Source organism: Peromyscus maniculatus, chromosome 1, assembly GCF_049852395.1.
Source record: "Peromyscus maniculatus bairdii isolate BWxNUB_F1_BW_parent chromosome 1, HU_Pman_BW_mat_3.1, whole genome shotgun sequence".
NCBI classification, from domain to species: Eukaryota; Metazoa; Chordata; class Mammalia; order Rodentia; family Cricetidae; genus Peromyscus; species Peromyscus maniculatus.
The window spans coordinates 175,673,294-175,687,570 of NC_134852.1; the positions used below are offsets into that span (position 1 = coordinate 175,673,294).

The 14,277-nt window shown below is 40.1% G+C and overlaps 1 protein-coding gene across 1 annotated transcript in view; it reads left to right on the plus strand.

Annotated features, from left to right (window-relative positions):
- Positions 1 to 13,963, plus strand: part of Ptar1 (protein prenyltransferase alpha subunit repeat containing 1) — a 31,949-nt gene extending 17,986 nt beyond the window's left edge. Inside the window, exons 5-7 of the mRNA XM_006985374.4 lie at positions 2,001 to 2,214; positions 10,648 to 10,937; positions 12,892 to 13,963. Coding sequence (XP_006985436.1) covers positions 2,001 to 2,214; positions 10,648 to 10,937; positions 12,892 to 13,234 — 847 coding nt within the window. The 3' untranslated portion in view covers positions 13,235 to 13,963. The remainder of the gene's footprint in view (positions 1 to 2,000; positions 2,215 to 10,647; positions 10,938 to 12,891) is intronic.
- The last annotated feature ends 314 nt before the right edge of the window (positions 13,964 to 14,277 follow it).

Here is a 14,277-nt window from a genome sequence, read left to right on the forward strand (position 1 = left end):
TCCCTGTTCAGTATTCAGTATTCATTACTATTTGATTTTTGTTCAGAATTTGAATTCTAAAGTCACATTACTTACATTTGATTCTAAGAATGAGCACTTGCTACCTGAGTGCCCATGGGAGCAAGTCCTTCCAAGTTTGAGTTTTCACATTCATAAAACATGAGCAATAATTATACCTGATTCATAGAATTCGTAGTTCAGTGCTCCTGAGATCACATATACAAGCCCTACTACAGTGCATTGCACATAGTAATTGATTGCTCAATAACGTTGGCTGTTACTGTTATCTATAGCAATTTTGGAGATTGCATTTAGATACTTAACTATAATACATGGGCTTGTGTTCCTAGTAAATTTGGGGGTCTGATGGTTGTGATGATTAAAATTAAATTTTAAAGGAAGATAAGGGTAACTGAGGTGATTGGTATATGGACTAAACCGTAAATGCATGGAGCATTTTTAGGGTGAGAACCCAAGACAACCAGAATACAAGTAGGACTCTGAAAATGCTTGGTGTTGGAAAGCATTCCTTTCTGAGATCTCATCTAAGTGCTCACGTGACTGAAATGCAGTGGTGTCATCTGCTGTCACGGTGTCCTGGAGAAGTTACTGTCAGGAAGTTTGTCCTCATTATGCTGCTAACATTCCTCAGTCACGAACATTGTTGGGTTCTTCAGTGGGTTTAAGGTGTCATGACTGTAACCTTGACTTTGGCTAGCATGATAAGTCAGCTCTAACAAACCATTCAGTTGTATTTTCTTCCTTACCAGCAGTTGGCATGGTTTGCCCCAGAAAGCCATGTGCTGGTGTTAGGCTGAGGGGAGGGAGATGCCAGAATGAAACTATTAAATAAGCATCTCGGTTATTGGGGGGGTCTGTAATTTAAAAACAAATTTTGTTTATTTTTTATATTTATTTATTTAATTAGTTAGTATTTTTGGGTTTTTTTTTTTTTTTTTTTTTTTTTTTTGGTTTTTTTCGAGACAGGGTTTCTCTGCGTAGCTTTGTGCCTTTCCTGGAGCTCACTTGGTAGCCCAGGCTGGCCTCGAACTCACAGAGATCCACCTGGCTCTGCCTCCCGAGTGCTGGGATTAAAGGCGTGCGCCACCACCGCCCGGCTTATTTTTGGTTTTTTGAGACAGGGTTTCTCTTTGTAGCTTTGGGGCCTTTCTGGAACTCACTCTGTAGCCCAGGCTGGCCTCAAACTCACGGAGATCCGCCTTCCTCTGTCTCCCAAGTGCTGGGATTAAAGGCATGCACCACCACTGCCTGGCTAAAAGCAAAAATGTTTTGTTGTGAAACTTCATTGTTTAAAAATAAAATGAATTTTCTTACTCATTTTTCTGTACTTTTGGCATGGAAATTTTTTAGTTCGAAAGTATGTCTATAAAAATATGAACTGATTAGAAACCTTTTCTGTTGCTTTTGACTAAAATATATGCAAATTACACATAGACAAAAGGAGAGTCTGTGATTGAGGACATTTTAAACCTTGATGCTTCAGTGTCTTTTGTTTCTTTTCACATTTTATGCTGTAATATCAAAATTTTGCAAAATATTGAAAGCTATCAAAGCAAAACTTTTGTTTGCACACAAATGTGGGTGAGGCATGCACGTATAACTGAAGGTGGGGGTCTGCGCCCTCCGCCATAGTGCAGTCAGCCCTGCGCCTAGCCTGCCACACACAGGCACATAGATGGGCTCCTTGATAGTCCTTGGCCAAGGAGAGTTTGGAAGTTGTCATTTTGGAGCTGATGACCTTCTCTTTTTGACGGATTTAAAATTTAGAAAAGTTTCTCTTTCCCATTTGTCATTTTCGCGTCCCTTCTGGCTCATATTGCTAAGTTGAATTGTATTCCAGAGTGCAGTAGCAGCATCCCCTTGACATCCCCATTCCTGAGCTTATAGATGACTATTATTTTGCACTCTGTACATGGAAACTAAGAACACGGAAATGGATTGTGTTCTTCCCTCCTCTTTCCCCCATGCTGTATTAACAGGCGCTGGGTGCTGCAGCAGTTAAGTCAGGAAACTTCCTCGCCTTCCTCTGTGGCCAAAGGAAACTTAGGAACAGTTCCTGCAGAGAGGACCCAGCGAATAATACAGGAAGAGATGGAAGTCTGTGGTGAGGCAGCTGGAAGATACCCCAGCAACTACAATGCCTGGTCCCATCGCATCTGGGTTTTACAGAATGTGGCCAAGCTGGATCTCAAGGTAGGGCTATTATTCTTTTTCCATGGCTAATACTGCCCATCCACCCTTTAAATCTCTGTAGTAATTTATCCCTGAAAGTAATGTTCCAGCAGTCCTAGAGGATCAAGACAGTTGTGGTTTCCAGAGAAATCCTCATAATTACAGAAGGGTTTGCATTCCCCATGAGTGCAGCTTGGGACGCTGGTAAAGGAAATACATTGCTAGACCAAAGGCATGCAGAACCAAATACAAAGAGTCAGTACAACTCATTAAGATTATTCAAGTGCGTATAACGTTCTCTGGACACATGTCAATGAGCTGAATCAGCAGACATTCTTTATATCCTTCACTCTCAGAAAGGAAAGGAAAGATCAGGGACAGACTTGGCAGAGCCTATAGCTCACCTTGGGATTCGTGAGGCCCTCTACAGGCCTATGACGTCAGAGTGACAGTGGGATCTACACATAAGCTCTTTTCTATAGGTTTAGTATGGCTCTTGCAGCCTGTCTTTTCTTTTTGTCTTTAGAAATGGGAGGTGGCAGTTTCCAGGGTATTTTGAGGCTTAGACTTGGCCACAATTGAATCATTTGGAACATTTAGTACTCATCCATCAGAGTGATAGCCTGACAGCCCTGTATTTCTTTTTCTGTTACAAAATCTTCTTCATTTTTCCTTTGCTGGTTATTGTATTAGAAATCCGTAAGAATATATGATGCTGTTCCAAAAAACTTCCAAGGCCAGGGCAGTTAAAAGGTGAAGTTGAATGTCAACATGCCTCAGGGGTGATTTAAAGTCACAGAGAGCTTCCTGCCATTGTGACTCACCAGCCATGTCCTCTCTTCCTTCCGAGTGCCCTTTCCCTCCTCCTGGTCGGGAGTCTCCGGGTAAATAGAGTTGTCACTTAAATGGAGTTTAGGGCAGCAGCTATAGAAGAGTAGACCTTTCCATTTCTGTTCATGTCTGTGAGTTTCAGGAGGGAGGTACCCAAAGGAGTCGGCAGAGCAGAGGCTTAGCATCGCATCAGCCTGAGGTCATGTTTGACCTTGACGTGGGAAGTAATTCCTTGAGATTTTATTTTTCAAATAAGGACTCTACTTTCTGCCTGGAGGTTAATGTGAGGATTGCCTGAGTCACTGTGATGGGAGTGCTGGGTTTCTTTCATACATGTCTGCTTGTGTGCTTGATTGGCTCAGGGCACTTTATTCATGAGAAATACTTAAATGCTATCATTCCTACCTGCTGTGCTGGGTTACTTGATCTTTATACCATCTGGAGCTCTAGTTGAGAGAGTTAACCCACAGTTAGAAAGTAGTGTAACCTTGGAAGGTCTGGGGAGCTCTGAGTCCAGTCGGGAGCACCAGAAATGGTTCCTTAGAAACAGCTGCTGAGTCTAGCGACATACAGGTCATGTGTGCTGTCAGGGATATGGAGTACCACAGCTCCTCACCTCTGCTCTGTAGCGTGATGGTGGGGGTGTGGCCTTGGGGGAGAATTGGGACTGAAAGGCCTGGGAGATGAGATGTTACTGTAAACTTTCCTGCTAGCCCATTCTCATAACGTCAGAGGCAACAGGCCAAGGTGAAATTCTTGGTTATTTGAGACCATCTTTTGTTAGATTGATAGCGAATTGGTGAGGTTTTGGCTCAGCTGCCTGGATCTACTTCTGAGCTCACATCTAATCACCCTTCCTTGAGCTGCACTTAGGAGGATTTGTTGTGTTTCCCATCACTGGCACCCTCCCCTCCACTAGCCTTTCTTACCCTTTTTCTGTTCTCGGTAAAATGTACTGAATTTTTTATTTTTATTTTTAGTCCTCTTTCTGTTGTTATAAGTCCTTGGGCTCAGCTGGAACATGCTGTGTGCTTTGTCTCTGAGAGGAAGTAGTTAACAAAAAGCACCAGTTGTCTAGACCGACTTAGAAGTGCATGTAAGCCTGAGTGTGATGGTGCCCACTTGTAATCAGAGCTACACAGAAGCTTGGGCGGGAGAGCATGCGGGATGCAACCTGGGCTACATAGTGAATTGAAAGGTGATATGGATGGGCACTTTAGTGAAATCTCATCTCAAAAGAGACGTGAGTGGGTTAGAGAACAGATAGCTGAGTGGTACAGTACCAGACTCAAACGCTAGTTCTCAAAGTAAAATAAAGACATTTTAAAAGCACAGTAGGTAAAATGAGCTAGCATTATCAAGGGTAGAAAGTTGAAAATAGTATCTTAAAATGCCTGATGTCCAGTCTTGGTGAGAGGCTGACAGTGAGCTCTGGAAAAGTTGTTGCCGTTCTAATAAAAGACAACAAGATCACATTCAAAGTATGTAGAGTCATAGCAGTTGTGGTTTGTGGACTTGATCTTACGCAAAGAAACAATGGCAGAGACAGCGTGTATGGTATGGTGATTAAAGGTGCCACTCAGTGATCATACAGACCTAGATAGGTATTCTAGCTGTTCTAGCTGTTCTATCATCTTGCTGTGTGCCCTCATGGAAGCTGCCCAGCCTCTCTAACCCTCATTTTCCTGCCTATGAAAGGGGTATGGTGGAAACTCCACTGGATAGGTTGAGTGGTACACGCTGAAGAGGAGGATCCCCATAGAGTAATTGTCACAGTGTTCTTACTTAGTAAACACTGGCTATGAAATATGAAGATTTCATATGTGAAAGCATTTGTAATTGTGAAAATTAGAGAGGCTTACCCTCGGGAGTAATGGATTCATTAACATTACAGTCTATATTTTAGTCTACTAAAGATCATACTGTATTAGATTACTTAAACAAAAATGTTAATAGTAGGTTATTGGCATAAAAGTAAATATAGTGTAGACTTTACACAGTTTTAGTATACTGGTGTTTAATGAAACAAAAACACTTATGAGTGGTTAGACAGTGCCTGGGACATAGTAAATGCTAACCAGGTGTTCACATGTACAACCGTGTTATGGTTTTGTTTTGTTTGTTTGTTTTTTAGTAATAAGCATAATAATGTTTTAGTATGAAGAAAAATTAGAGAGTAACGCATGATTAATGGTGCTATGGCGTAGAAACATGATATTTTAAAAATTATTTTTGAGGGGAGTAGAATAATATAAATGAACAAAATGTATTGTGACTAGCCAATTAAAAGTTGTTATTATGTCACTGAAAAAGATAGAGATGTGCAAATGTCTGATAAAGATACAAAATAATTTTACATCATTAACACAGGATAGAAATGCAAATCATAACCACAGTGAGTGAAACTGTTTCTTACCAACTAGAATGGTAACAGTAATGGCAGATAGTAGCAAATGTCACTGAGGATATGAGAAGTGGCCCTTAATATGGCTGATAGGAATGTGATCTGGTGCCATCACTTTGGAAAGCAGCTTAACATTCCCTTAGAAAAGAGAGAAAGAGGGAGAAAACCATAGAACTGCTGTATATGGGAGGGACCAGGTACAGTTAAAACTAGTAGGTTGTATTCTTGGAAGAAAAAGAATGGCTATTTATGCTCCCACAGCCCCATTCTGGAGAATTAGAGGCATGTTCATACTAAATCCTGTGAGTGAGAATGTTCATAGCCCCCAAACAAACTGTTGACAGCTCAAATGTGTATCATATGAAAAAAGGAAAACCAAAGTGAGGCCTTGATAAAATGGACTGTTGACCATCATAATGGAATGAAATACTGGAGTGCTGTGTGATGTAGATGAGTCTCAAAACATAATTTAAAGTAACCAGATTCAAAATCAGACCATTTTGTTCCATTGATCTAGTAAGCTCAGATGCTCAAAGGTTATTAAGTGCCTGAGACAAGGGAGGAAATGGGAAGTGAATCCCCATGGCAATAGAGGGCTTTTTTGCAGGTGTCTGTGTATAAAAACATTTGAAATCAGCAGTAATGTCTACACGGTTCTGAATATACTCAAAATATTGGTTTATATATCAGTTCGAAAGCTTGGTTTTGAAATTGATTAGAAAAGCTTAGAAAACAGCTAAGAAGTTAGACACTATGCCATTAGATATTTAACTGTGTTAAGTAATTAAAACAAGAACTTTTTCAAAAATAAAATAAAAATATAATAAACTCCAGAAATAAATCCTAGTATATATAATTATGTGAAGATTCCATTAATAACCATTAAATATGGCATGCCACATAGAAAAAAAGAATCTCAGTTTATGATGACTGGAAAAAGTTGGATTGACTTTTTAAAAAATAATTTAGATCTTTTTATACATAAACTGAATTGTAAATAGGTTTTAAAATCTGAGAAGAAAATAGAGACCTAGGGGCAATGTGTCATGTAAATATTGTATGATTTCACTTTTATGTGGAATCTAGAAAAGTTTGAATTCATTGGAAGCAGAGTACAACGATAGTTGGAAAAGTTGAGGAAGGGATTAAGAAAGGTCACAGTTACAAAATTATAGTTAGGCAGAATGAATAAGCTCCAAAGATCTCACACAGCTTAATGACCAGAATTATAATATCATATGTAGGGACTGAAGTGTTGGCTCAGTGGCTGAGAGCACTCACTGCTCAAGCATAGGACTGGAGTTTGGTTCCCAGCACCCACAGGGTGACTCATAACTGTCTGTAATACCAGTTCCTGAGGATCTGACACACTTCTGACTGCCCCAGGCACAAGCACACACATGGTGTGCGTACATACACTCAGACACAGATATAAATATATTTTTAAAAGAATAGTGTCTTATGTATATAGCTAAAATTTACTGAAGGGATTTTTTTTTAAATAGTCTCACACAAAAGATGAAAACTCTGTGAAGTGATGTCTGTGTTCCTTTGCTTGGTTTGTGTCATATCACAGTGTACACATGCAAGCCTGTGATTACAGTGTGTATCAGAAGAGTATACATTTTTATCAGTTACGCCTCAGTAAACCCAGAAAAAAGAAAAATTAATTGTAATAGTATATACTGAGAAATGTTTACAGCATGTATCCTAAAAGTAGAGATTTAATATCTCCTTCATGTATAAGTATCTTTAAAACGCCTGTAAGAAAAATAGATGACTTGCTGAGAGTAAATTGGGCAATTCATAAATGAAGAGAATAAGACAAGTGTGTTATTCATAAAGAGGTAACAAAAGAAAACCAAACATAAAGCTTTTAGCTTTTCTTATAACTAAACACAAACCACTTTTAGATAGTATTAATAAATTAGTAGTAGTTAAAGTTTTCATAAGAGTTTAGGAAATAGGCATTAATAATGTACCTCCAATAGAAAGATAAACTGTACAGCCTTTCAAGAGAGCACTTTATAATAATATATGCCATCAATCTTATAAAGTTGTTCTCTTTGTCCCAACAAATAAACTTCTAAACATTTCTAAATACATGATTGGGCATGCACATAGTGTCACGTGTAAGAATTCCTCAGACGGGAATAGAAGCAGGGAGGAGTCGACACTGGTCTTGAGGGTGAGATGCTGTGTGGTAGATAGTGAAAGGTGCTGCTGCAGAAGGCTCAGTCCGCAGCCGTCCTGTCCGCTGACAAGCGGGGGCTGCGTGAGCAGAGTTCTGCTTCACACACAGTGGGGGGACTTGGACCACCATGGAGGAGAAAGCAGGGCAGCAGGAGCTTGAGGCAGCTCCACATGGTGTCCCTGGTCAGGAAACAGAGCAAGGTGAAAGCTGCTTTTCAGCTTGCTTTCTTCTTAGGCCTGGGGGTGATTCTGCCCATATTCAGGATGGGACTGCCCTTAGTCAGATCATTCTGGAAATACCCACATAGGCATACCCAGAAGTGTGCTTCTGTGTTGTTTATAAATCCAGCTACGTTGTTGGTGAAGATTAGCCATCACTAGTGTGCTTATAATTTAAGCGGAATAGAATCAGTTCAGAAGTTATCTCCCATGGGCTAATATGTGATGTGATTTTCTATTCTTCCATATTATTGCTGTTTCTATAATGATCATTTTTACCACTGCCTTAGTTAAGGCAGAAACCTGGAGGCAGAAACTGAAGCAGAGGCCCTGGAGGAACCCTGCTCATTGTCTTACTCCTCATAGCTTGCTCAGCCTGTTTATTTACACTATCCAGGACCACTTTCCCAGGAGTGGCACTGCCTCCCACAGCCATCATTAGTCAAGACCAGCACCCCACTTGTCTACAGGCCAGTCTTATGGAGGAATTTTCTCCATTAAGATTCAATCTTAAATGACTCCAGTGTGTGTCACGTGGACAAAACCTAACCAGGACAATCACTTGTATAACGGGTGAAAAAAAATGATTAGAAATGTGTGCCTGCTGCCATGTGTTGATGTAACCAACCGTCTTATTAAATAAGAAACACAGAAACAATGTAAAAGAGAAAGCCGAGAGGTCAGAGCTCAGAGCTAAAATCTCACCCTTCCGCCTGCGGTGTCCCAGCTTCCCGAAAGAGACCTATTTCCTGTCTGTTCGTCTATTTATAGTATTTTGTTCTGCCTTCTCATTGGTTGTAAACCCAAACACGTGACTGCCTCGTCACTGTCTGAATGTACAGCCCCCTAGGTCTTAAAGGCATATGTCTCCAATGCTGGCTGTATCCTTGAACACACATAGATCTATGGGATTAAAGGCGTGTGCCACCACCGCCACACTCTGTCTATGGCTCTAATAGCTCTGACCCCCGGGCAACTTTATTTATTAACATACAATCAAAATCACATTTCAGTACAATTAGAATACCACCACAGCCATGTGTGTTTTCAGTATTTCATTTAAACCAATCAACCCCTCTGTTCCATAGTCCTGTTGCTGTGTTTACCTATCCACCTTCTTATATGGAGGTTGGAAAGAATAAGGGCACTGAAGGTGCATTCTAAAACACATTCATTTTGTCAGTACCTGACTTTAAACCATTTCTTTGTCTTCTTAAAGTTACTTAAAAGTAATACTGTCTTTGTTTTTAAATCATTCCCTATATACTTTTTATTCTAGTTTCTTTTTTTTTTTTTTTTTAGGAAAAAAACTAAAATAAGAAAATGCCCTGAAGTTCCTTGTTTTTTCTTGAATTAATATACATCTTTACACATAGAAAGAAGAATAGAATAGGGTTTTTATTTTTTTCCTTTAAAAAGTCTTAATCTGGGATATACTCATGCACATGTGTGAATGTAGAGGCCAGGGGTTGATTTGGGGGTCTTTCAGTTGCTTTCTGCTATCACTCCAATTACTTCTCTCCCCCTCCCTTTCTGTGTGTGTATGTGTGTGTGTGTGTGTGTGTGTGTGTGTGTTGTAGATATGTGAGTGGACAGGTATGCATGTATGTGTGCACCAGAGCAAGCAGTCAAGTGTCTTCTTCTGTTACTCTTTATCTTAGTGCCTGGCTGCAGGATCTGTCACTATATCAGAAACTCATCTCTCTGGCTAGCTGGTTGGCCAGTGAGTTCTTAGCACTTACCAGTTTCTGATCCCCAGTGCTGGGGTTAAAGGCATGTGCAGGAGCTTTCTCTATGAGCACTGGGAACTGGAACCCAGGTCCTCATGCTTGTGAAGCTAATGCTTTTCCCATGGAGACACGTAGCAGCCCCCACCGTCTGGAGATAGCGTCTCTCACTGGACCTGGAGCTTACTGAAGGGGCTAGACTAACCAACAGACCTCAGCGATCTCCTGTCTCTGCCTCCCGAACACAGGGTTGCAGATGTGCTTCCCCATGCCTGGCTTTCTCTGTGGGTGCTGGGGATCTGTACTCGGGACCTCAAGCTTAGCACTTCACCAACTTAGCCGGCCCCTTTAAGATTGTTTTTAAAATAATTCAGTTGGTTTTATTGAAAAACTTTCATCCATATGTTGCTCTTATCTCAAAGTTAAATAATAAATTCCTTTTGAAATTCATCAGTTTGTAATATAGTATTTTAAATACTTTAGAACCTAATTGCATTCCATTTATTCATTATCATCAGTTTGAGGCAAAGAGGCCCACATGTGAGCCCCTGGGAAATCCTAGTTTTTGTGCATCATAGTCTGTGCTTAGCTCTTTGAATTAAGAAGTAGGAACAGACAGACACAGACTCTGCCTTTATGTCATTTATTGTGAAAAGCAGTTAGAGTCTCTTACTGAAAGTATAGTGCCTATCAATACAGTTGAATGTAAATATAAAATGTAATAAGAATCAAAATCACCTCTGAATTTATGTTGTGTATTTTCCGTTCTGCAATAATATTACTTGTAAATAAATACCAAAAAATTCATTAATTTTGAATTTGGTTTTCTTTGTTGGCCATTTGCAGTGTAGTAAGGTGAAGGGAAAGAATACAAGTCCGTAAACTCAGTGCTCAAAAAAAAAAATGCTGTTCACTTTATAAGGGAGAAGGGATGCTAGCATGCATTGAGCTTCTAAGAGAACATCATGTGGGACGTTGTAGACAAGAGATTGGTGACAGTGAATCAAAGAAAGCACAGGTGGTGATGGGAAGGAAAAGCCTTTGTAATGCTCCTCTCACTTCCCTCTTTCTTCTTACAAGATCCTTCTTGATGAGCTGTCCTCTACTAAACACTGGGCGTCCATGCATGTCTCAGACCACAGTGGATTTCACTATCGTCAGTTTTTGTTAAAGTCTTTGATTAGCCAGACTGCGATGGACACTTCTGGACTGCAGCAAAACTCTTTGAAAAATGAGCCAAAAGATGAAGAAGCAACAGCTTCAACAGAGGAACCGAGGGTAAATCTTACCCAGCTCCTAGAAGAAGAAGTAGACTTCTGCACGGATCTTATTGATTCCTATCCAGGACACGAAACCCTTTGGTGTCATAGGTAAGAGAAGAGAAAATCCATTTCCTCTGATGAACTGGCTGTGTCCTTCTGAGACCGCAGGACCTGTTATAGCTGACTTCTGTCTCTGAACGTAAATATGGTCATCTGGTTTCCAGACTGAGAAAGGGCTTTTGTTCATCATATCATTACCATTGTTAATAGGAGCTTTCTCACACACATCTTTGCTTGCCTGTGGTTTAGGTTCACCCTTAAGTATACAACAGAATGACTTGTGTTACCTCCAGAATAGTCTAGAAACAAAACAAAACATAAAAATGTTTCATGATTCTTTGGAGAGCCTGACAAGTAGCATATCAGGATGGAGTGCTACCACGGGGTTTTAAGAAGAGTAAAATCTTCCAGACCATTTTGATGCAGTCAGGATTGAGACTAATGATTAGACCATGGATAGAAGGTAAGCTTTATCATTTTCCCTACTTAGTGGTCTGCACATTAATTATCTTAAGTATGCCAACAGTCAGAAAGGCCAGCAGTTGTATTAACCTGGGTTTTGAGTACATTTGATCCTATAAACTTCATCCTGGAATGATGTCCAGGTGAGTTAACACTGTGCTTCCTTTATTTTGGATCTTTATCTATTTGGAAGTATCTCCGTCTATCTAAGTCCACAGTCTACTTCAGGCTGTAGGATTCAGTCTAGAAACAAAAGACTTGTCTGTGCTAGGCAGGATAAAGATTGTGAAGTCTGTACTTCCTGAGTTACTGAGTCCCCACCCCTTTTTCCAGTCTAGTCTTTCTCATGGACTGCTGAGCGGGTCTGTTAGCTGCTAATCCACACTAAGTACAATCCACACTAAGTACAGGAAGGCCGACGTTATCTTTCCTTTTTGTAGACCTTCATGAGTAGACAGTGGTCTTTTCTCTTCACAGCAAGGCCGCCTTAAGAAAGACAGGACATGAGGCTGCTGTTAGCGACAGTGTAGCTCTGTTGTACCTCCTCTTCACAGTAGCAAGGCCCGGAGACTTCAGACATTGAATGAATGATGAGATATAACAGCTTAGAACCTCATCTGTCATGTCAGAGTTTGTGTAGCAGATGTGTGCCCCGTGAAAACTGGGGATCATGCAGAGCAGGTTTCATTTTAATAAGCAATTTCAGGTGATAGCTGCTTGTAGATTGAAAACCGGAGTGGCATCTTTTATGTGCTTTGCTCAGAGCCTAGTATATCTCTACCGAATACTGATACGCAAGACTAAAGTGGAGGTTTAGGAGAGAGCTTAAATAAGACCAACTGCCCCAGGTGTGTTCTTCGAGTTTTAAAAAAGACTAGGGGCTGGTGGGATGGCTCAGTGAGTAGAGGCGCTTGCCAGCAAGCCTGATGGCCCAAGTTCCATCCCTAGAAGTTGGAACATAGAACTTGGTAGAATGAGAGAACTGACTTCTGTACCCACATCTACCACACACACACACACACACACACACACACACACACGCACGCACGCACGCACGCACGCACGCACGCACGCATGCATGTGCATAAATAAATGCAATAGAAATGTCTTCAGAAAGGACTGGATAGAGGCTATGAACTATGCCTCTAGTCTTGAGGAACTGTTTAATGTACCTTGTTTCTGGATTACTTCTAAGATTCTAAATGAAGTTGGTATTTTGTTTTATATAATTTATGGAAAATATTGAGCTTTTATTGTTTCTAATTCGTGTTAGAATTAAAACTGAAAACTCACTGTGATCTGAGTAAATGTTTACTAAAAAGTCTGTACAGCAAGACTGTTTTCTCACATATCAGCAGTGAGAGTTGAAACCCTGAGCTTTCAAGTCACTTGTCTCTTTTCCCCAGACAGCTCTGGATTATGAAGTAGGTGTGAGCTAATACTGTATATTTTTAAATTATCCACTTTAAAGTATTGCCTGGAAATCTTCAGTTTTGTGATGGTGTTCTTTCTTCCACCCCATACCCCACCCCCATCACAGGCGGCATGTTTTCTACCTTCAACATCACTTAAATGGCAGGTTTCCTCCAAGTTTGACTCACCTGTCACCTGCAGACTGCTCTGGGGGGGCTTTGAATGACTTGCACCTGATTCCAGCAAGCCCTCAACTATCTCAGGCAATGGAAGTGGACGGACTGAATGACTCCAGCAAACAAGGCTATTCCCAGGAAACCAAGCGCCTGAAACGGACCCCAGCTCCAGACTCTCTAGGCTTAGAGATGGAGCACAGGTTTATTGATCAAGTATTATCCACTTGTCGGAATGTAGAGCAAGCCAGGTATGCCAATGCATACAGGAAATGGCTGGTGACTTTGAGTCAGTGAAAGGGGTGAATTCATCCTAAGAAATTCCCCTTTTAGTGCAATATTGCTTTCCTTTCTCAATGCCATAGTTGCATGAACTGACTGGCTACCTATGTATTCTTCATCTAGAGCTTAAAAGTCTGTGAGAAACCTTTTGTTGTATTTATTTTGTTAAGAGCCAGCATTCCTTTGGGTACAGAATAACTGTAGAGTTCCTTCTTGCTACACAATGAGTCTTATTTTTTTTTTTTTTTTCTGTTTGATTCCATGCCCTTTCTGTTTCAGTGTTTGGGCTTCTCATTTGGTTCTTGAGATTGGTTCGCACACCTTTACTCACCTCAGTTCCATTGCTACATAAGCAGTTTCTTTAGAAATTGACAATTTAAGTTGCACTTCAGCTTAAGAATATTAGTACTTGTGCAGAAGGACTTGATCTAATTGCAGTTTTGAGACTAAAATGGCTAGGTGGGTGGATATGTGAAAATGTGAGCCACCTCTTTCTCAAGCATGTTCTCCAGTTACCAACTCAGAGAACCACGGCCAGGAGTGTTAGAATTTATATAGAAAAAAAATGCTTCCAATGTAATCTATTTTTTAAATGATTATTTAAAAGAAACTAAACTAATTTAAGAGTTTATGTAATTGTAGTACTGGAAAATTATTTTTATTACTAGTTTTGATAGATTGTTTTTACCTCATATTTGGTATATGCCAAAACAGTAAGTCAGCCCTTATAAAATAAATTCTTTTTTTTAAAAAAAAAAAACAGAAATGCCACTTTTAGTTATTACTACTTTTTTCCTTCTAAAATCATTCATGAAAAAGTGGGAGAAATCTACACAGAAATACTTCCTTTTTAAAAATTTAAGTTACTGAGGTTATACTGGATAAACTGCAGAGTTTTTGTCAAGTGGTTAGTCAGAGTTTACTGGCAAAATCCCGGGAGGAAGACTAGTTTTGAGCATTATTTCAATTTTTACTTTTAAAATCAAACAAAACACTTTGATACTAAAATCATCAGGGATAAGTACCAAAGTCCATATAGCTATATCTCAATAACAAGG